Here is a 24,356-nt window from a genome sequence, read left to right as displayed (position 1 = left end):
AACCACAGCATAAAACTAACTTCCCTTACCTTGAATCCAGAAATTTGAGCTCCGGGCACTTGAATGAAGAAGGAGAACGAAAGGGAGTTTGAACAAAGAGGAAGAACAAGCTTGGGGACTCAGCTCTCGGACAAGGAATCAGTTCTCCTACCGCTTGCACCTAGAGTCACCAAGATTCACCACAAGGAATTTTGAGAGAAAAGAAATGAGTAAGGGTTGAGGAGAAGAAAAATAAGTGAAGGAGGAGGTGAGTGGGAGAGAGAGGACGGGGTCTCACATCCTCCCCAACAACGCGAGTTTTCGTCCCCGAAAACAGACTTACTTGGGAAAAGAAACGGATACTGATCTCGGCACTGCTGCTCAACTTTTCAAGTAGCCTCACCAGTAGTTGCATCCCACAACAACTTTACCAGAGGAATGGATTTGCCTCTCAGCTCCTTCAGCTTATGATCAACCACCGCCACCGGCAACTTCTCAAATGTCAGATTTCCCTTCACTTGAACATCATCCAGCTCCACCACATGACTCGGGTCATGAATGTACTTCCTCAGTTGAGACACATGAAATACATCGTGTAGGTTTGAAAGAGACGGTGGCAAAGCCAACCGATAAGCGACCGGACCCACACGCTGTATTATCTGATAGGGACCCACGAATCTTGGTGTTAACTTCCGAGCCTTCAGCGCTCTACCCACACCAGAAGTCGGAGTCACCTTCAGAAACACATGTTCCCCCTCAGCAAACTCCAAAGGCTTACGCCTTTTGTCAGCATATGATTTCTGCCTACTCTGGGCAGTCCTCATTTTCTCCTGAATCATCTTCACCTTCTCAGTAGTCTGTAGGATCAACTCCGGTCCCACAACCACTGACTCACCATCCTGATACCAGCACAGAGGAGTCCTACATCTCCTGCCATATAAGGCTTCAAACGGCGCCATCCCAATACTAGCATGGAAACTGTTGTTGTAAGTAAACTCCACAAGCGGTAATACTTCCTCCCAACTACCCAAGTGATCTAACATACAAGCCCTCAGCAGATCCTCCAAGGACTGGATTGTCCTCTCCGACTGACCATCCGTCTGCGGATGATAAGCAGAACTCAGCTTCAGCTTTGTGCCTAAAGCTTGGTGTAGACTCTGCCAGAATCTGGAAGTGAACCTCGGATCTCGGTCGGAAATAATACTGGAAGGCACCCCGTGCAACCGTACTATCTCCCTCACATACAATTGTGTCAGCTTCTCTAAGGACCACTTCATGTTGACAGGCAAGAAATGCGCACACTTGGTCAACCGATCAACAATTACCCAGATAGCATCACTATTCCTAGCGGACCTAGGCAACCCCACAATGAAATCCATAGTAATGTTATCCCACTTCCATTCCGGAATTTCCATCAGCTGCATTAACCCACTCGGCTGCTGATGCTCAACCTTTGCCTTCTGACAGGTCAAACAGACCACCACATACTTAGCTATCTCCCTCTTCATACCAGACCACCAGAAAGTCTTCTTGAGGTCTTGGTACATCTTAGTCATACCTGGGTGTATGCTAAGTCTACTTTTGTGGCCCTCCTCCAGCACAGCTCTCTTCAGCTCAGCATCCTGAGGTAGGCAAATCCTGCCCCTAAACCTCAAGATCCCATCTTCTCCCAGCTCAAAACCAGCAGCTTTCTCGGTGCCCAATAAACCAAGAAGTCTCACCAATTCCTCATCCTGCAACTGCTTGAGTCCAACCTGCCTCAAGAACTCATTAGTTATGGTAACTGCCCCACAACTAATGTGATCCTGAGCTAACTTCACACAGAGATTCAAATCTCTGAACTTCTCAACCAGCTCCAGCTCCCTCACCATCATGTTCGACATGTGGATGGATTTCCTACTTAGTGCATCTGCCACCACATTGGCCTTGCCCGGATGATACATCAACTGAAAATCATAATCCTTCAGAAACTCCATCCACCGCCTCTGCCTCATGTTCAGCTCTTTCTGATCAAATAAGTACTTCAGACTCTTGTGATCACTAAAAACGTTGAACCGAGCACCATATAAATAATGCCTCCAAATTTTCAAGGCAAACACCACAGCTGCTAACTCTAAGTCATGAGTGGGGTAGTTCCTCTCATGAATCTTCAGTTGCCTTGAAGCATATGCCACCACTCTCCCGTTTTGCATCAGCACACACCCCAGACCCTGATGAGAAGCATCACAGTACACGTCAAAAGGCTCACCAGAATCCGGTAACACCAACACAGGAGAAGTAGTCAACCTTCTCTTCAACTCCTCAAAGCTCCGCTCACAGGCATCTGTCCAAATAAACGGCTGCTCCTTCCTCGTCAACTGGGTCAGAGGCGCTACTATCCTAGAGAACCCTTCAATGAACCTCCGATAGTAACCCGCTAAGCCCACAAAGCTTCGTATATCCGTGACAGTCCTCGGGCGCTCCCACTGCAATACCGACTCCACCTTAGCCGGATCAACAGCAATCCCCTCAGCTGAAATCACGTGGCCCAAGAACTTCACCTCATCCAACCAGAACTCACATTTTGAAAGCTTAGCATACAATTGCTTCGCTTTCAAAATCTCCAACACTGTCCTCAAGTGCTCTCCATGTTCCTCCGGGGTCCTTGAATAGATTAAGATATCATCAATAAACACTACCACGAATTTATCCAAGAACGGCCGAAAGATCCTGTTCATGTAGTCCATGAACACTACGGGGGCGTTGGTCACACCGAACGGCATCACAACATATTCATAGTGACCATACCTAGTCCTGAAAGCAGTCTTCGGTATGTCACCCTCCTTCACCCTAATCTGGTGATATCCTGACCTCAAGTAAATCTTAGAAAACACCGACGCGCCCCTCAGCTGATCCATTAAGTCATCTATCCGGGGAAGTGGATATTTGTTCTTAATGGTCAATTTGTTCAGCTGCCGGTAATCAACACACAGTCGACTACCCCCATCCTTCTTCTTTACCAACAACACAGGGGCACCCCACGGCGAAACACTCGGTCGCACCAACTGCTTTTCCAATAAGTCCTCCAACTGACCTTTCAGCTCAGCCAGCTCAGCAGGAGCCATCCTATAGGGAGCTACTGACACTGGTTCCGCACTTGGAACCAAGTCAATGCTGAACTCCATCTCCCTAACAGGAGGCAACCCAGGCACCTCGTCAGGGAACACCTCGGCATACTCCCTCACCACATCGATACCAGCTAAGATCCTCTCGGTCTCCACACTCGTGGCAGCAAGCAGAAGATAGCACTCCGCCCCATCCCTCAGCAAGGACTCAGCTTGGACAGCTGAGATCAACAGCTCATCCTCCTCTTGAGGAAAGATTAACCGCCTATTGGCACAGTCTATAAGGATGCGATTGGCAGACAACCAATCCATCCCTAAGATTATGTCAATATCCACCAAAGGTAAACAAATCAAGTTCACCTTGTACTTCTTCTCATTCACCACAACTGGACAACCCACGCATAATTCAGAAGCGATCACAGAAGTAGAAGCGGGCGTCGACACAAGTAGTCTCAACCCCAACTCACACACAGGCACACCCAACAAAGCAGCACATGCATATGATATAAATGAATGCGTAGCACCAGAGTCAAATAGAATCATCACATCCTTACCAGCGGCCTTGCCCTTCCCCTTCACAAGATCAGAAGAAGTCGAAGCCTCAGCACCCGTCAAAGCAAATACCCTACCAGCAGTAGTAGGTCTGTCACCCCTCTGTGTATCAGCTCTCTGTGCACTACTCCTCTGAGTATCAACCCTCTGTACATTACTCCTCTGAGTGCTCCTCTCTGGTCTATCCCTCGTAGGACAATTTTCCGATTCGTGGCCCATTTGATGACATCTGAAGCAATGGCTCTCCGTGTGCGGACAGTCGCTGATAAAGTGGGGCCCAGCACACCTAAAACATCTCAGAGTAGCACCTCCACTCTGTCTACCTCCACTAGCAGCACTGGAAGATCGCCTAGAAACAGAACCCCCTTGCTGTGGTTGGGGCCTGTCATATGGTTTCCTTTGACTCTCACCCTTCTTGGACCCAGATGGTCCCCCAATAGTCCTCACCGCACGGTTGCCACCTTCCAACTGCTCAACTACCTTCGCCTTCTCCACTAAGGCTGGGAACTCCGTGATGGCCATAGGCACCACCATCCTCTTCAGCTCATATTTAAATCCATCTGCAAATTTCCTGCATTTCCAAGCCTCAGGCATACCCTACGAATAAAAACGGGCTAGGTGCTCGAATTTTATCGCATACTCTGATACTGTCATCCCACTCTGATGCAATCGCATAAACTCTGCCTCCTTGGCATGCCTCACGCTTTTCGGGAAGAACTTCTCCATAAACACTGTCCGGAAGCACTCCCAATCAACTGTAACTCCCCTAGCAGCAAGCATCTGATAGGTGCCTCTCCACCAATGTTCAGCCTCCCCAACAAGCATGTATACAGCGTATGCTAACCTCCTCTCTGGAGGACATCCCAGTACTGTAAAGATCTTCTCTAATTCACGGATCCAGCGGTCAGCCACTTCTGGATCCGCATCTCCTGCAAACTGTGGAGGATTACACTTTCGGAACTCAGCAAGATCCCGGCTCTCCTGTGGCCCTGTAGGTCTTGCTGCACCAGCTGCAACTCTCTCAGCCTCCATCCTAGCAAAATAGGCATTTTGCTGTTGCATAGCCATGGCCAACATCTCTAGGGCACGGGCTATCTGCTCATTTGTCCTAGTCATCTTCTACAAAGGTAACAACATCTTTAGTAAACAATAACTAAACCACACAAAATCAACAGCACAACAAATCACCACAACAATTTCAGCACAGCAATTTTCAGCACAGCAGACATCACAACAAAACAACACAGCACAGAGCTAACACAGCAAAAAGCCTAAAGGGACCACCCCCAAAGAGTGTCCACTAGACTCGAACTGCTTTGATACCACTAAAGTGTAACGACCCGACTGGTCACTACGCCCGGCATAGCACACTAGAAACACTAGACAGATAGAACAAGTATATGAATATAGGATCTAGAATATATAGATATACAAGGTTCCATTCTGACTAGAGTTAAAGTGTACTAAAGAAAAATACAACCAAATGCTACTATCCCACGTAGCCACAAGCAAAACAACATCGCCAAGCAAAACAGCTGCAAGGTCCACCAACCTCACCACAAGACGCACATCTATTCCTGCCCTGCTCCCATACATAGTATGATCATCGCAGTCCAAAAACATGGAAAACAACAAAAGGGTAAGCTAGTGAAATTAAAATTCAGCATACAATTATATAAATGTCAATATAAATAACAACAGATACAATTATCAACACACTTGTACAGCTTATACCACTCAACAATATCAGCACCGCAATACGGCAATATCAGCATTGCTTAGCAGCAACAACAGCACCACTCTAGTGGCTATAACGGCACCGCAACAACAGCACCACTCTAGTGGCTATAACGGCACCGCAAAGCGGCAACAACAGCACCGCCTTAGCGGTTAGAATCAGCACCACATGTGTGGCTAACAACAGCACCGACTTAGCGGCTATAATATCACCCAACCCAGCATATCTCAGCATAGTACAACACAGCACAGCACAGCAATTCAACAAAATTATTACTTTCTACAATTCAGCCCAACGGTCTATAATTCTGCTATACTATATAATTTCTCTTATTAATCCATTGATTCCAGCTCAACAATACACCTCTAATACAACTAACATATTTATCTCAGCTTTATCCCCTAATCATCACAACATATTCATCAAATTCGCTTGGTTCAGCATATAACATCATTGATTAACAATTTCGGCACAACTCAACAGTCAACATCCTATAGATCATCATCTCCTTGCGCGCCCGGCGCACTCGAGGTTGCGCCCAGCGCGACTCAACCCGAGAGCACCAAGGCTCTCCCGCGCCTGGCGCAATTCCAAATTGCGCCTAGCGCCTGTCTGGCAGAGACTCAAGGAGTCTCGTGCGCCCAGCGGAGCCTAACCCGCGCCCAGCGTTGGGAAGGCAGAGACCTACCAGGGTCTCGCGCCCAGCGCAATTCACAATTGCGCCCGGCATGCCCTTGGCAGAGACTCCCAAGGAGCCTCCGCGCCCAGCGAGTCCAAAAGTGCGCCTAGCGCAGTCCAAGTATCCCAAAAACATGTTACTCTTGATATCGCGCCTAGCGCAGCTCGAGTCACGCCCGACGCGGGCCAACCAGAGACCCCCATTTGCAAGCTCGCCCAGCGCACACAGCCTTGCGCCCGGCGGGCTTGCCTAAACAGAGTCTCCTGGTGGTCGCGCGCCCGGCGCGAAGAACAGCGCCCAGCGCGAACTCATCAGTAACTTCCCCAAGTTCGAAAAATTACTCAAAACCTGCAAATCTTAACAGCAAACAAGCATGCAATCCAGCCAAAATGTCACATTCCCATCAAACATCAAGAAAAATACCTCATTTTCCACATGCAACCACAATCCAAGAATTTCCTCAAAATTTCTCAAAAATCCCGAAAACCCCAAAATCTTAACTTTAGAAGTTCTCAACCAAAATCATCAGTTCTCAGCCGGTTAAATGAGTCCCCAGACCCCCTTTTAACCAAACCACAGCATAAAACTAACTTCCCTTACCTTGAATCCAGAAATTTGAGCTCCGGGCACTTGAATGAAGAAGGAGAACGAAAGGGAGTTTGAACAAAGAGGAAGAACAAGCTTGGGGACTCAGCTCTCGGACAAGGAATCAGTTCTCCTACCGCTTGCACCTAGAGTCACCAAGATTCACCACAAGGAATTTTGAGAGAAAAGAAATGAGTAAGGGTTGAGGAGAAGAAAAATAAGTGAAGGAGGAGGTGAGTGGGAGAGAGAGGACGGGGTCTCACAACTTTTACTAAGTGTTACACCGCTCAATAACTTTATATTAATTTTGAATTTTAAAAATCCAACCGTTAGATTGAAAGTTCATATCTCTTAGATCATATATACAAAATTTTATATTAATCCAAGATGATTTGATACTTTATTTTCATAAAAGAAAATTGACGTAATATATTCATTTCAAAATACACTAAAATATCAACACTTTGATCACCTTCAAAATACACTAAAATCATCTTGGATTAGTATAAAATTTTGTATATATGATCTAAGAGATATGAACTTTCAATCTAACAGTTGGATTTTCAAAATTCAAAATTAATATAAAGTTATTGAGCGGTGTAACACTTAGTAAAAGTTACATCGGTGTCGTTTGAACCCTCCTTATATATATATATATATATATATATATATATATATATATATATATATATATATATATATATATATATTTCATAAAATAGCTTTTAAGTTTCTCATTTTATTTTTTAATTCTTATTTTATAATAAATAAATATATATTGGTTGAAAATGTGTAAATGAATTATAAATTATGCAATTTAAATTTTTTACATACATATTAATTAAGAACACTAATAAATACCACTTTTTGATACAACTTTATAAAAATAGTTTCACTTTTTTTATAAATACATTATTTTTAATTGTTGTAAATGAAAATTTTATAAAGACGTAAATTAGGGGAAAAAAATAATACTACATTTTAAGACTTTTCAAATATTAAAACTATTAATATTGTAGGTCTAAGGAAGTATGTAAAAAAATAAAAGTATAATGGTAAAATATTTTTCTAGTTTTTCAAAATGTATGTCATTATGCTTTAGTTCCTAAAAAAGTAAAACTTCAAAAGGAGTCTTCAAAGTTTAAATGCTACTCACTTTAATCCAAACTTCAAAAATATTATGACTTAAAATATAATATTAATATATATTTAAGGACTAAAGTGATAATAAATAATTAATTTTAAGAACTTAAATGAAACAGTTAAAATTTTTAAAAATTTATTCATAATCTTTTTTTATTTAAAAAAATTAAAGTGTTAATGATATGCAATTTTAAGGATCTAAATGATCCTATATTATGTTGAAATTTGTAAATAATAAATAAATTTGAAACAATGCTCTCCGAAAAAAAAATTACAATTAAAAAGAAACGGTAGGTTATTTTTTGTTGACCTTTTGCTTTTGCTTTTTTTTTTTTTTTTTTTTTTTTTTTTTTTTTTTTATATCTTCTTCGGTGTCTTGAAAGCAGGATATTTCTTCGCAAATTCTATAACGGAGTTGATACGAAATCGTATACAAAGTGGACGGTGAGCTGGTGGGCATTTAATTGACTTCTCTTTAACTTTTGATCGGTTCTCACTATCAATTATGGGGCCACACTCTATGTAACACTCAGGTTTGGGAGGGGTTTCCAGATTATTTTTAAAATAGTGAAGTTAAAGTGAGAGATACATTACAACACAAATAGCTTTTAGTAATATTTAAAAAATGTTACTTAATTATGTATAAATGTTACTAATTTGCATTAACAACATATTATCAAATGTTGTATATAGTCCATGTTGCTAAAGATTTTTAATAATATTTTTATATAATTAGGTAACATTTTTCAAATGTTAGCAAAGTAGTATTTTTGTAACATTTTAATGATGTTACTAATATTTTGTTAATTTATAAAATAATAATTAATTTTAATTTAAATATATTACTATTAATTATTATATTTTTATGCCTTTTAAAGGCCTAGGATTGTTAGTTACTTTTTAGGGGAAGACATACTTAATTAGTCACTACTAATTATATATAAAATATCAAATTTCATTTATCTTAGGTATAACTATATGGTTATATATACTCTTTATGAGTCATTAATTTATTCGATGTGGGACTTTAGTTATGGATAATAATTAGAGATAAGAGAAATATACTTTTTTCTACTTGATGTGGGATTTTGATTTTTGAAGCAATTATAGTAACATTTTTCAAAAAAAATGTTGCAAAATAACCTATGTAAATTTTTTTACTCGATATGGGACTTTGACTTTGAAAACAATTAGAAAGAATAATATTAAAATAAAAATGTTACTTTATCTATAATGACATTTTTTTAAAAAGTGTTGCAAAATAACCTATTTGTTTAATATTTAGTAACATTTTAACAAATATAAACAAGAAAATGTTGCTAAAGAATTAAAATCTAGTAGTGATAGATTGTTTGTTCCTTATTCTTAAGATCTTTTTTTTCTTCTCCTTTCTTTGTATAGTTGGTGAGTAGTTGTGAGTAGAGATGATAAGTATAATCTCGTATTTGTGGGTAATGTCTAAATCTACCCCATCTTTATTGACGGGTACCCGATTTGACCAAACATGGGTACGTGTACGAGTAATACATGATTCATTTAATCAAATACAGGGATAGGGATGAGTATATACATACCTACTTAAAATTTATAAATATTTAATTTTTTTTAGAATTTACTTAAAATTATTTGTAATTTCTTACTCTATTTTTAATTTATGTCAAATAAATTTTAATTAATGTAATTTTGTAATTATTATTTTATGTAGAATTTTTTTTTAATTTTTTTTGCAAAAAAAATATTTAATTAATTTTTGGATGTGTACAAATATATCTGATACTCGACAACTACAAGGATGTGGACACAAGTTTCATACTCGTAAGGTCTGGGGACATGGATGGGTATAGAGCATGATAATAGAGACGGGGACAAAGAAATGCATACCTGTCCTACCCCGTTGCCATCCCTGGTTGTGAAAGTCCTTCCTCAAGGTGTGTTATGGAGCCAAACTCCGATCTGTGCGTAGTTTCTTCTTCCCTATTTCCCTCTTGGCTGATATTGTTTCTCCTAAGATATAAGAAAAGATAGAACTCGAATCATTGTTATATTTTGAGTTACATGTGGTTGAATCATCATCAAAGATGTGATTGTTGGCTGAGTTGGTTGAATTTAAGTAGATTACATTTGCAAATAGGGTTGTGAATGTTCTTGAATGAGTTGGGCAAAAAAATGGGTGATCTTGACATCCTTGATCATTGCATGTGGTATTTTATGAATTTTTTGAGTTGCATGTATGAATCTAATACTGGAAAGGAGTTTTAGATGGTGTTTAGGAAGAAAATTTATGAAAGACAAGTGAGAAACGAAGGAAAAATCATGAATATGCAAAAAAAAAAAAAAAATCTACAGTTCGCACTGTGGCAATTATTGAGCATTACAATTGTGGGAAAAATAGGGTCTAGCCAAGATCCAGTGTTGCAACCATAGTTGAGCATTGCAGCCATGGGGAAAACTGGGCTGGCAGGGATCCAACACTATAGCCACAGTTGAGTGTTGCAGTCATGGAAAAAATTAGGTTGGTAGAAATTCAACACTAAAGCATCGAATTGAGCATTATAGTGGTAGGGGTAAATGATCAAATTTGGTAGTGGGGTTTTCATAAAAGTTGTATCCTTGGATGTTAGGTTGCCAATAACTTTGGAATAACCTAAACAAGAGGTCTAGAACTCTAATTATGACATTTTTAGTAAGTAAAGATCAATCTGTCAACATTTAGACAAATTGTTGTAGCTTTTATGATTTTCAACATGGTAGATGATGAAATTAGAACATAAGAACTTCAAATTTGTAGATAATATTTTCTTTCATATGAGATAAAGATGAGTTTGATTTGATTAGTAGAACTCCAATTATGTTGTGCTATGTGGAATTTGTCGTTGTATGCTAATTGATGATTACATGTTGAAAATGATGTGTTAATTCTCTTATAGCATATGGTAATATGTGATGTCCTAAGTTATTATGTGATGAATTGTTGATATGGATGATAATGTATGAGAATGTTTAAAGTTGTTTACGTGGTGATTGAAGTTGTTATGTTGAGATTACTATACATGTTTGAAGTTGTACTAGTTGTTGGAAGTTGTGTTTTAAGTTATTCAATTGTTAAGTTGTTTGTCTATTTTCAGTTTCTTGTCAAGATATTGCTTCTATTGATGTATGATTAAAGTTGTAAAGCTACCTTGATATTAAGTTAATATATTGCTTTGATGTTTTAAGTTGTCTTACGGTTGTAAGATAGATGCTAACAATTGTTAAAGTTGAAAGTTATAAAGTTGTATATTGTATAAAGTGGTAAACTTGTGGGCATGTGGTTGAGACACGTGTCTAAGTTGAGACACATAGATGCTAGACGTGAATTAAGTTATTTTGAAAGTTGTTTCCTCTAGGGTTTATGTGGTTTTGGTATGGAAGTAGTCAAACGATATCTTAGTTAAATGATCAACCGAGTAAAGTACAAAGTTGAAGGTTAAAATCCTTAACCTAGTATCGGAGGGTTATGGTATTTGGAGGGTAGTCGGTGGTTTAATCCCATGAGTTACTTAGTTAAGCTAACTAATGCCATGGTAGGCCCATACCCTAACTATTCTACCTTTGACATAGTACCATACTTCCTTGTTAAGTGGCAAAGCCTGAGAAATCAAAATAAGTTGTCTATACTTGGCTTTCTTATGAGGTTTAACGTTGTCCAATACTTGAACTGACTGAGATACGTCTAACATTGTGATTCGATAGGGACAAGCCACTTAAACTGTTCACCTTAGTTGTAGAAGATACCTTTAATTGAAATGCATGACAATGCATATTGTTGCTGTGTAGAAAATATTTTGTTGTTGTGATGATTAACTGCTTTGAGATCACTGTTGTGATGATGAATTGATATTATATTGTTGTAAACTAAATTATTGTACTGGTATGTGTTGTGTATTGTGATGTATTGCGTTGTTGGTATTATGGATGAGATGGTGATGTGAAGATGTAACTAGAGTTGTTGATGTTGTGTATTAAATATATGTTGTTTCTTTTTACTCTAGCTTATTCTTGTATGTTTTCATGTGGTTTGGACTGTGATGATCATACATTGCATGAGAGTAGAGCAGGGATAGGTGTGTGATGCTGTTGTTGTGGTGGCCGTCAAGAGGAAGGCGAAATTGGATATATTTTTGTACTACAACAAGGTAGTGCTATGAGTAGAAGTTACTTGTTAGATAGTTGTAGGTGTACAATTTACCTTGTTGTTGGATCAATGTATTTATATCATATATTTTTATATAGTTGTTTTACATGTGTGGTATATAGTACATGACCTGATATTAGTGAACTTACACTTTTGAGGTTTTTAGTAGATATTCATTCAAGTAGTTGTGCCATTAGTGTAAGGACCATCACAAATCGTTATACTCTAAAAATAAAAAATAAAAATCTTTTGCATTTTATTTGACAGGAAAAATGGAAATTAATTAACTCCATACAAGCAACTATCTTTATTTTTCCTTACTTTCTCCGAAGGAAGAAAAGATTTACATTTACTCGGTGTTGTGTATAGAACAGACAACAGAGTAATATAATTGTAAAATATGCAATAAATGTTCCAACTTTGGTTCTCAATTATTCCATGGAACAATAATGGAGATTAGGGTGAATTCTCTGAAGGACCACTTATATAAGTGGTGTATGGGTGTACCATGAAAAATTACCATTAGATGCATCTAAGTGTACTGGTTATCATGCACCCTATCATACAAGATCTAAATTTCTGAATTTTTTATTAAATTTTTTTTTAAAAAAAATTTCCCAAAAATTCGAACTGTCACACATTAGTTTTCACCATAAGAACGGGCCGTCCTAAAATCAGAACGACCCATTCCCGATGAAAAAAATAACACATACAAAATATACCAGAACAATCCGTTCCAGATTAAAAAAAAACATGAAAAGTTGAATCAGAACGGGCCGTTCTACATTTGGAACGGACCGTTCCATCAACCAGAACGGCCCGTTCCAGTTTCAAAAATAACAAATGACCAGTTAAACCAGAACAGGTCGTTCTGAATTCGGAACGGGCCGTTCTAACTACATATTTGTCATACAAACTTTTTTTTAAGCAAAATAATATATTTTTTTTCATTCTACTAAATTACATTTAAAATTTAACTATAGTATTTCAATTGATAATGTCTTTTATTAGGATTAGAGGTTTATATTAATTATATGCGTAAATTTCTAATTCTAATTAGAAAATAACAGCTTCTGAGTTTAGTGAGCCCAATGGGTTTAGTGGGCCTAGGGTTCTCTTTAGTTGGGCTTTACATGGATGACCACCTTTCTCATATATTTGATATTATAGGAGTTTATATTATTTGGTCTTGTATTATGGGCCTTAGTATAATACTTTTTAGGTTTTAAGTTTATTGGGCCTAGTTTTGGGCTTCATGGGCCTTTAGGCTTTTGATTGCTTCTGAGCTTAGTGAGCCCAATGGGTTTGGTGGGCCTAGGGTTCTCTTTACTTGGGCTTTACATGGATGGTCATCTTTCTCATATATTTGGTAGTATAGGAGTTTTTATTGTTTGGTCTTGTATTATGGGCCTTAGTATAAAACTTTTTAGGTTTTAAGCTTATTGGGCCTAATTTTGGGCTTCATGAGCTGTTGAGCTTTTGATTGCTTCTGAGCTCAGTGAGCCCAATGGGTTTGGTGAGCCTAAGGTTCTCTTTACTTGGGCTTTACATGGATGACCACCTTTCTCATATATTTGGTAGTATAGGAGTTTATATTGTTTGGTCTTGTATTATGGGCCTTAGTATAAGACTTTTTGGGTTTTAAGCTTATTGGGCCTAGTTTTGAACTTCATGGGCCTTTGGGCTTTTGACTGCTTCTGAGCTCAATGATCCCAATGGGTTTGGTGGGCCTAGGTTCCTCTTTACTTGGACTTTACATGGATCACGACCTTTCTTATATATTTGGTAGAATATGAGTTTATATTGTTTAGTCTTGTATTATAGGTCTTAGTATAAGACTTTTTGGGTTTTAAGCTTATTGGGCCTAGTTTTGGGCTTCATGGGCCTTTGGGCTTTTGACTGCTTCTGAGCTCAGTGAGCCCAATGGGTTTGGTGGGCCTAGGGTTCTCTTTACTTGGACTTTACATGGATGACCACCTTTCTCATATATTTGGTAGTATAGGATTTTTTATTGTTTGATCTTGTATTATGGGCCTTAGTATAAGACTTTTTGGGTTTTAAGCTTATTGGGTCTAGTTTTGGCTTCATGGGCCTTTGGGCTTTTGATTGCTTCTGAGCTCAGTGAGCCCAATGGGTTTGGTGGGCCTAGGGTTCTCTTTACTTGGACTTTATATGGATGATCACCTTTCTCATATATTTGGTAGTATAGGAGTTTATATTGTTTGGTCTTGTATTATGGACTTTAGTATAAGACTTTTTGGGTTTTAAGCTTATTGGGCCTAGTTTTGGACTTCATGGGCCTTTGGGCTTTTGACTACTTCTGAGCTTAGTGAGCCCAATGGGTTTGGTGGGTCTAGGGTTCTCTTTACTTGGGCTTTACATGGATGACCACCTTTCTTATATTTTTGGTAGTATAGGAGTTTATATTGTTTGGTCTTGTATTATGTGCCTCACTATAAGACTTTTTTGGGTTTTAAGCTTATTAGGCCTAGTTTTGGACTTCATTCATAGGATGCTTGATGTCATTGAGGAAGGGGCTTCATATCTCACTCACAATTAGCACCAAACTACCCGCACCTAATGTCATTGAGGCAAAGAGTCTCCTATTCTCTCGTGTCTGGTAAGACAAAACTCACGCCCGACCCTAATTAGGCAGAGGGCCTTTGTCTAAGTTATGTTTAACGCCACATACATTAGCTCCCAATGCAAATCCAAACAAAAAATGAGTATCTCTCCTCACACTAGGTGACATTTAATCAATGCCTAATGTTTGTGACATTGGCAACAAAACCACGAAAGTCTATGCACCTTAAAAGTAATTAAACTAATATAAATCAAATTTAAAAATATTTGGTAACATCATTTTTTTAAGAGTAAAATGTCGAGATATAAAACTAAAACTGACAAATTTTTGCAATGATTTAAATGAGAGAAAATTATATTTATAATAAAATTTTGTTTGTTGTTATTTTCTAATTAGAATTAGAAATTTACTCATATAATTAATGTAAACCTCTAATTCTAATAGGAAAACATTATCAATTGAAAAAATATACTTAAATTTTAAATGTAATTTATTAGAATAAAAAAAATTATTTTGCTAAAAAAATTCTTATGACAAGTATGTAGTTAAAACGACCCGTTTTGAATTCAGAACGGCCCGTTCTGAATTCAGAACGGCCCGTTCTGGTTTAACTAGTCATGTGTTATTTTTGAATCTGGAACGGACTGTTCTGATTTCGGAACGGATCGTTCTGATTTCAGAATGGGCCGTTCTGATTCATTCGTCATGTGTTTTTTTTCATCTGTAACGACCCGTTCTGATCCGTTATTCATGTGTTTTTGTTTTATCTAGAACGACCCATTCTGAAATCAGAACGGCACATTTCGAACGTAAATAGCAGTTGCGTCAGTGCATCATAACACTTGTTTTTTTGGATAATTTAAAAATAATAATTTCAATAAAAAATTTGAAAATTTTGATCCTATGTGTGAAGGTGTATAATATACTATTACTCATTAAATAATAATCTCAACCTTTATTATCTTTTATATTATATCTATGATGATTATTGATAGAGTACCTATACACCACCACTTATAAAAGTGGGCTATCAGAGACATCACCAAAGATTAGTTGATTTCACAAAAGCAACTTTATTTGGTTGGCTTTTTCCCTTCTTGTCCAAACGATAAGACATTTAGATGACGTACATCACAGACTTGGTGGTTATTATAAAGAATTCTTAACTAGTAACCATGGTTAGCAGCTGGCATAAAAGTTACAAAGAAGAATAAACTAGTTCCACACTATTTTTATTGTTAACCTATTCTGCTCTGTAGCACCATATTGAATCCTTAGGCGACTAACATATGGCCTCTGTGGCAAAAGTTTTGCGCTCAGCTGCTGTGGAGGTGCTATTGGACAAGATCGTTTTCCATGTGACTCATATTGTCACTGCAATGGGGCGGGGTAGGTACATGTTTCATGATACTCGTTCCTGCTCTTGCGAGTCAAATCCATTCCCGCTTCTGTATCCGTACTCGTCGAGTATGTAATTTTTATCTTCATCTTCGTTCCCATCGGGTATCGGGTATACCCATACCCGTACCCGTACCCGTCAAAATTTTAATTTTTTATTTTCTTTTAAAAATATAATATTTTTAAATTATTTTTTTAATTATATTATAATTATAATTAGGTTATTTCTCTATCTCATATTTTTAAATTATTTTTTTAATTATATTAAATTATTCTTTAATATAATTAAATTGAAAGTAGGTATTAAATTAAAAATGGGAACAAGGACGGGGTATAGGGACGAGTATAGAACGGGTAAGTACATTGTGACACCCTTACTACCCCAACATATATATATTAATAATAAAACTTATAAGTAAATTTTCCAATTTTGGTAAAAGGGTTCACATGAGAATCTTCAAAATTATCCTTCAATAACCACAATAATAAAAATGAAACGCAAGAGTTTTCAAATTATTTTTAAAAATAATAATTACAATTCCAAATCCATATAAAAACTTATGTTTTAAAAATCCTTTGCCCCGATGTCACAATATAAGAGCATCCAGACAATTCAACCGTTAGCATTCTAGATACTACTCGTAGCCAGATCTTTTTCACCTAAAACATCCACAATTTGTACGGTGAGAAAAGAAAACATTCATATATAAAGTACATACAAACACACAATAATATAATCTCATTACATAAGGAAATATTTACAAACATTTCTATATATCATAATTTATCAATCATTCATCATCTTCACATCTCAATTACATCAATCCACACAAATCCTATAATTAACTCTATGTCAAGGCCACGCCACAACTGACATAAGTGATACGGGTTAATTGCCTCACTCATCCCACACCAAGCCAGGGTCACGCCCTCCCTGTAGCATCACTTACCCAGGGGCCATGCCATCCCTAGTCATTGATGTGAAGAACCACAATCACATCACAATCCACACAATCTCTTGCAATTAACCCTATGTCAAGGCTGCCATATTTGACATAAGTGATACGTGTTAACTGTCTTACTCATCCCACACCATGCTAGGGTCACGCCCTCCCTGTAGCATCACTTACCCAGGGGCCGTGCCATCCCTAGTCATTAGTGTGAGGAACCACAATCATATTCACATCCATACAACATCTCATCTCATAGCTCAATTCCATACACACATCAAATAGGTCCAAAATAATGGGTTTCATACATATCAAACAATTCACATCTAAATTATCAATTTTTATCAAATAATATAACAATGATATCCATAAATTAATATAATAATCAATAAAATTAGCAATTTAATATAATTTCAACATAAACAGTAAAACTCCAATTGTTCCAAAACCTAGCTCACATGCACTTTTCTACAATTTCGTTCTCTCTCCCGGATCATCATTCTTACAAATTAAATATATATTTCTAATCCTCAACACATACGAAATCTAATGGTATAATTAATTCCTCAAACAGAAATAATCTAATTTTTCCAAAACCTAACTTACAGGCACTTTTCTATAATTTCGTTCTCTCTCCTAGAGTATCATTTTTACAAACAAATCATATAATCATAGTCCTAAATACATACAGAATCACATAAGACCAATAATTCTCCAAACAGAAATAATTATAAAATTGCTCATAATCCTAAGGGTTCTTCTTCTACCCAATTCCCTCATGTAACTCCACATATAAATAATCCCTTTTTCCTCGGTACCTGGATATGTAGAAGCTGAATCTAGATATGTAGAAACTGAATCTACACTAGATCTGGTTGGTCTCCCTCGTTGGGTTCCCCTCGGTCTGAAGCAGAAAGTAGAGGAAAGAAGAGAGAGAGCAGAAGAAAAGAAATCAGAAAATGAAAGGTGTGCTTTTTGGGAGTGGCAAACAGCTCTATTTATAGGCATTCTACGCCAGAACGGCCCGTTCCGGACCCATAAACCATGGGTAAAAATCACATCCAGAACGGGTCATAATTTTGGGAACGCCCCGCTCCAAGCCCGTTCCCATTTAGGGTTAATGGCATATTTACTAGTTTGGAACGGCCCGTTCCATCCTGAGAACGGTCCGTTCTGGGCTATTAACTCACATACAATTTGCTAGTTTGGAACGGCCCGTTCCAATTCCGGAACAGCCCGTTCCAAGCTACTAAATCACTCCTATCACCTTTATAAAATTACCAAAATACTCTCAATTAAAATAAATAAATAAAAAGTGAAATAAAAACTGGGGTGTTACAATTCTCCCCTCCTTTAAGAAATTTCGTCCTCGAAATTACCTGAAGCAAAGAAAAATGGATATGAAGCTTTCATCTTCTCCTCTAACTCCCAAGTAGCACTTTCAGGTGTAGCTCCTCCCCAAATAACTTTCACCAAACGAATTTCCTTACCCCTAAGTTGTTTCACCATTCGATCCTCGACTCTCACTGGGGTAGCTTCCACAATTAGGTTCTCCTTAATGTAACGACCCGCCATGGTCTCTACACTTAGTGGAATCGTACTACTACTAGTGAACTAAGAAAATATTAAGTTGGATAGCTCATACATACAAGTATAGATAAGAATAAAATAACTAAATTTCTTAAAAACAAAATAAAACGCCATATATGTACAGTCATCCCAAAAATAATATTTCCTAGTGCCAGTCAAGCACAAACAAAACCGTTACCTAAAATGGTAACCCTAACACGAGGATCAAACTCCCCGTCTTACAGCGGACACCTCAACTCCAAGCTAGCCCTGACCTGCTCCCATACCAAGTATGATCATCGCAGTTCCACCACATGGAAAACAGAAGGGTAAGTTAGAATCACAAATCAATCATACAAGTATAGAACAATAATCCATACTACACAATCAATCAACTATCAATCATATTCATAGAGTTACACCATACACTCTATCCAATACTACTCATGCATAAAGTACAATCCACCAATCATGAAGTCAAACACCACACTTCATCATATTAATAATCATGCAATAAATGCATCTCATGACAGATATCAATGCATATCAATCATCTAATGCGTCGTCACGCATGCACCTAGGAGATCTCCATAACAATAGAGCTGTATAAGTGACATTCCATCCTACCGAAACCACCCCAACCGTTTTCACGCCCAATGCGCCCGCTCGGTCACAGCTAAACAGGATATATAATCCTCACTCGGGTTTACTCGGATGATGTCACTTACACACTTGGAAGTCCAGATCCACCGTTAGGTATAACATAGCTAGGTACGGGCTTACCACGACCTTGGCATGCATTAACCAAGTGAATTGTGGATTTCGCCCACCGACTATCTACAAGGATCCACGCACCTTCCCGAGTACTTTGTTAAGGGAATAACCCTCAACCTCATACCCCGCTCCAACACTAGCTAAGGACTTAGAGGAGACTCACCCAACCTAGTGGCCTATCTGAGCACCACTCTCCCAAATTCAGTGGCCTCCCAGAGCACCACTCTCATATATCAGTGGCCTATCCAAGTACCACTCTCAAGAGACTCTATGTGAGCTCTTCCAGTTCGAAAATATTTTTCCTCTCCTCAAGTCCTAGGCTAGACTCATGCCATAAGGCATCACATGCAATCATGCATCATACATCATATATGGTCTGCCCATATATATCATACATACATGATCCAAATCTTCAACTTTAAACATGCATAAGCATCAATTATTTATAAACATATTCACGCTCGGCGTAGCCTGAGCTCGCCCAGCCTATTTTCAACCTAAGAGTCCTAAGACTCATCCATGCCCAGCGCGTTCAACTCACGCTCGGTGTCCTTGAAATAGAGACTCCTAAGAATATCCATACTTGACACAACCAAATCATGTCTGGCCTAACAACTAACCCGAGAGCCCTAAGCTCTTCCACGCCTGGCGCGCTCAACCTGCGCCTAGCCGACTCCTAGTCAGCGAGTTCTGTGAAGTCCCACATCGGTTAGGAAGGAGAACGAAGCATGCCATATATATGGGTGTGGATACCTTCCTTGTGTGGAGGCCTTTTGGGGTGGCATGCGTGCCATTGCCAGAAGCAAAACCGTGAGGGCTGCGGCCAAAGCGGACAATATCCACATGCGGGTTGCTGGGCTGTTACATTTGGTATCAGAGCCGGGACCCAGGCAGGTGTGCCAGCGAGGGCGCTGGGCTCCCCGAGGGGGGGTGGATTGTGAAGTCCCACATCGGCTAGTAAGGTGAACGAAGCATGCCATATATATGGGTGTGGATACCTTACTCTTGAGGACGCGTTTTGGGGTGGTGTTGGCCATTCCCGAGAACAAAGCCGTGAGGCCGTGGGCCAAAGCGGACAATATCCTCATGCGGGTTGCGCGGGCTGTTACAAGTTCAAAACTCACATCTAAACTAACAAATCCAACCACATGCAAACACAAAACACAATGCATAGGCTCCATACAACATATAACAAACTCAAAATCAAAATGCACCTCAAATTCACCAAAAACCCCATTTTTTTCCCAAGACCGCGAAAAATGAGTCAATTCTCCGATCCAGCCATGGATCTTCAACTTTCATGCATCAATTGAGTTTCTAAACTCACATGCAACCTACACAACAAACATTCTAGCTTCCCTTACCTGAAAATCGGCTCAAAAAGCCAACAATTGTAACGAAATAAAATTCCTTTCCAAAGCTCAACCCAGAACTTCAATCCTCCCAAAGCAAGCTTTCTAATCTGAATTTGAAGAAAAGTCAGAAAGAGTTAGTGATCTAGAGGAGAAAAGGAGTCAAACAGAGAAATTTGGGAGAGAAAGGAGCTCACTGACCCAGAGACCTTCTCTCTAAAACTTCTCTCTAAAAACTTACATTTTCCTGAAGGCCCCCAACCCCTATTTATAGACTTTCGGATTGCCCCAGAACGGCCCGTTCTCCCTCCGGAACGGCCCGTTCTCCCTCCGGAACAACTCGTTCTCCTTCCAGAACGGCCCTTTCTCCTTCCCAGAATGGCCCGTTCTCAACTGCATTGTATAGTTCAATTCAGTAGTTTGGAACGGCCCGTTCCAGTTTGGGAACGGCCCGTTCTGGGCTACTGAATCAGTTTTTTTTTAACTATGTTACAATACTCCCCAACAAACAGGAATTTTCGTCCCCGAAAATAGGTATACCTGAAAAGAGGAATGGGTACTGTTCCGTGAACTAACTCTCCACCTCCCAGGTAACCTCACTAGTAGTTGCATCCCAAACAATCCTCATCAAGCTGATGGACTTGCCACGAAGCTTCTTCAACTTGTGATCAACCACAACTACCAGTCTCTTCTCATAGGTCAAGTTCTCTCTAACTTGCACCTCATCCAACTCTACCACATGACTCGGGTCTCTGATGTATGTAGTTCCTCAACTGTGAAACGTGAAACACATGCTCTCCCTCTTCAAATTCTAGAGGTCTCCTCCTCCTATCAACATAGGACTTTCATTAACTCTAGGTAGCCCTCAACCTTTCCTGAATCGATCTCACCATCTCAATAGTTTAAAGAACTAACTCTGGACCAACCACTATTGACTCACCCTCCTGATACCAACATAATGGAGTCCTACACCTCCTACCATATAAAGCCTCAAAAGGAGCCATGCTAATACTCAAATGATAACTGTTATTATAAGTAAACTTTACCAATGGTAACACCTCCTTCCAGCTACCCAGATGATCCAACATACAAGCTCTCAAGAGATCCTCCATTGACTGAATTGTCCTCTCCGACTGACCATCTGTCTATGGATGTTAAACGGAGCTCAACCTCAACCTTGTCCCCAAAGCCTGATGCAGAGTCTGCCAACCTGGAAGTAAACCTTGGATCTCTGTCAGAGATAATACTAGAAGACACTCCATGCAACCGTACTATCTCTCTAATATACAACTGTGCAAGCCTCTCCAAAGACCACCTCTTGTTGATAGGAAGAAAGTGCGCACACTTTGTCAACTTATCAACAATCACCCAGATAGAGTCACTGTTCCTAGCTGTCCTAGGCAACCCAACCACAAAGTCCTTAGTGACACTATCACACTTCCACTCGAGAATCTCCATCAACATTAAGCTCAAAACCAGCTGCCCTCTCGGTACAACGCAATCCCAAAATCCTCAACAACTTTGGATTCTATAATTGCTTAATTCCCACCTGTCTCAAGAACTCATTAGTTATGGTGATCATACCACAACAAATTTGATCTTCAACAACCTCCACCTCTAGTCTCAAATCTCTGAACTACTCAATCAGCTCCAACTCCCTAATCAACATAACTGACACATGAATGGATTTCCTACTCAATACATCTGTTACCACACTCGCCTTCCCAAGATAATACATCAACTAGAAATCAAAGTCCTTTAGGTATTCCATCCACCTTTTTTTGCCTCATATTCAACTCCTTCTGATCACTAAATACACTGAATCTCGCACCATACAAATAGTGCCTCCACGACTTCAAGGCAAACACCACAGCTGCAAGCTCCAAATCATGAGTAGGATAATTTCTCTCATGAGTCTTAAGTTGCCTCGAAGCATACACTACTACTCTCCCTTCCTGCATCAACATATAGTCTAACCCCTGGTGAGAAGCATCACAGAACACATCAAAATACTCACCAGTGTTAGGTAACACCAAAATTGGAAAAGTAGTCAATCACCCCTGCAATTCCTGAAAACTCTGCTCACAAGCGTCCATCCAAACAAAAAGCTGATCCTTCCAAGTCAGTTAAGTCAAAGGCCTTACTATTCGAGAGAAACCTTCTATGAATCTCTGATAGTAACCTGTTAACCCAACAAAACTCCTAATCTCCGCAACAGTCCTCGGACGCTCCCACTAAATCACAGCCTCTACCTTGGCTGGATCCACTACAATCCCCTTTGTCGATATCACATGCCCCAAAAACCTCACCTCAGACAACCAAAACTCACCCTTGGACAGCTTGGCATATAACTAGCTCTCTCTCAGCACCTCTAAAACCAACCTTAGATGCTCACGGTGATCCTCCAAAGATCTAGAATACACCAATATATCATCAATGAAGACCACCACAAACCTGTCCAATAATGACCTAAAAATCTTGTTCATGTAATCCATGAACACTATTGGAGCATTAGTGACACTGAAACACATCACTACGTACTCACAGTGACCATACCTAGTCCTGAAAGCAGTCTTCGATATGTCACTTTCCTTCACCCAGATCTGATGGTATCTGGATCTCAAATCAATCATCAAAACATTGAAGCTCCCCTCAACTGATCCATCAAATCATCAATCCTCGGAAGTCGATACTTATTCTTTATCGTCAACTTATTCTGTTGCCAATAATCAACACACAAATGGTCCCACCATCCTTCTTTTTCACTAACAATACTAGGGCACCCCAAGAAGAAATACTAGGCCTCACAACCTGTTTCTCCAACAAATCCTCATTCTATCTCTTCAGCCCTACCAACTCAGCTAAAGTCATCCTATAGGGAGCCACTAATACAGATCTTACACCTAGTACCAGATCAATGCTAAACACAACATCACGCATAGGTGACAATCCCGACACATCATCTAGGAACACCTCAAGAAACTCACTGACAATCTCAATTCCAGTGATGGCCCTCTCCGTTTCAACACTCAAGGAGGCAAACAACATGAAGCACTCAGCTCCATCTCTCATCAACTACTTAGCCTGACCCACTGACAACACCACCCAATCCTCCAACTGAGGAAGTACCAAATCTCTTCGAGCATAATCTATAAGAATGTGATGGGCAGATAACCAATCCATCCCTAAGATTATGTCAATATCCACCATGGGTAACACAATCAGGTTCACTCGGAACCTCCTACCAAACACCTCTATCGGGCATCTCACACACATCTCCAACGTCACCATAGAAGCTGAAGCTGGAGTAGACACAGATAAATCAACATGCAATGAAAATACTGACAAACCAAATCTCCCTACACAATCAACAGAAATAAAAGAATTTGTGGCACCAGAATAAAACAAAAATAAAACATCCTCACCTGCTGCCTTCCTTTTCCCCTTCACCAAGTCTGATGAAGTGGAAGCCTCTGCACCTGACAAGGCAAACACTCTCCCTGTAGCTGTAGGCGTGGGTGGCCTCGGGGCACTCCCAAATGAAGTCAGCGGTGTCTAACAATCTCTAGAGATGTGGCCTGGCCTACCACATCTGAAGCAAACATTCCCCGGATGGGAACAATCTCTGCCCACATGTGCTCCTCCACATCTGTAGCACCGCACCGACTGTGCTCCACCCTGAGGAGTAGTTGGGCGAGGTCCCTTACTAACAGCTACTCTTTGAGACTGCACAAGTCTATCATAGGGTCCCCTCTGCTGGCCTCCCTTCCTGGAC

General features: G+C 39.4%; 1 protein-coding gene across 1 annotated transcript; it reads right to left on the bottom strand.

The window, feature by feature from the left end:
- Positions 1–368: 368 nt before the first annotated feature.
- Positions 369–23,653, bottom strand: LOC145952332 (uncharacterized). The gene is made up of 6 exons (XM_083064678.1): positions 23,492–23,653; positions 23,036–23,184; positions 5,142–5,217; positions 4,247–4,754; positions 1,375–4,135; positions 369–546 (listed from the first exon to the last, which is right to left on the bottom strand). The coding sequence occupies exons 1-6, from the start codon at positions 23,651–23,653 to the stop codon at positions 369–371; spliced, it is 3,834 nt and encodes a 1,277-aa protein (XP_082920804.1).
- Positions 23,654–24,356: the final 703 nt, after the last annotated feature.

This window comes from Cajanus cajan, chromosome 10 (genome assembly GCF_000230855.2).
Source record: "Cajanus cajan strain Asha chromosome 10, NIPB_CcT2T_4, whole genome shotgun sequence".
Classification (NCBI taxonomy): Eukaryota; Viridiplantae; Streptophyta; class Magnoliopsida; order Fabales; family Fabaceae; genus Cajanus; species Cajanus cajan.
This window is presented reverse-complemented; position numbering and strand designations above follow the sequence as displayed.

Bases quoted from the DNA above. Each gene is read 5' to 3' on its own strand.
- LOC145952332 (XM_083064678.1), bottom strand. From the start codon at position 23,653: ATGAGAGATGGAGCTGAGTGCTTCATGTTGTTTGCCTCCTTGAGTGTT. The intron at 5,218-23,035 runs GTTTGTGGTGGT...GTATGGGAGCAG, and splicing joins TTTAGGTCATTATTGGACAG to GGCAGGAATAGATGTGCGTC. The intron at 4,136-4,246 runs GTTTTTATTCGT...CGGAGTTCCCAG, and splicing joins AAAATTCGAGCACCTAGCCC to CCTTAGTGGAGAAGGCGAAG.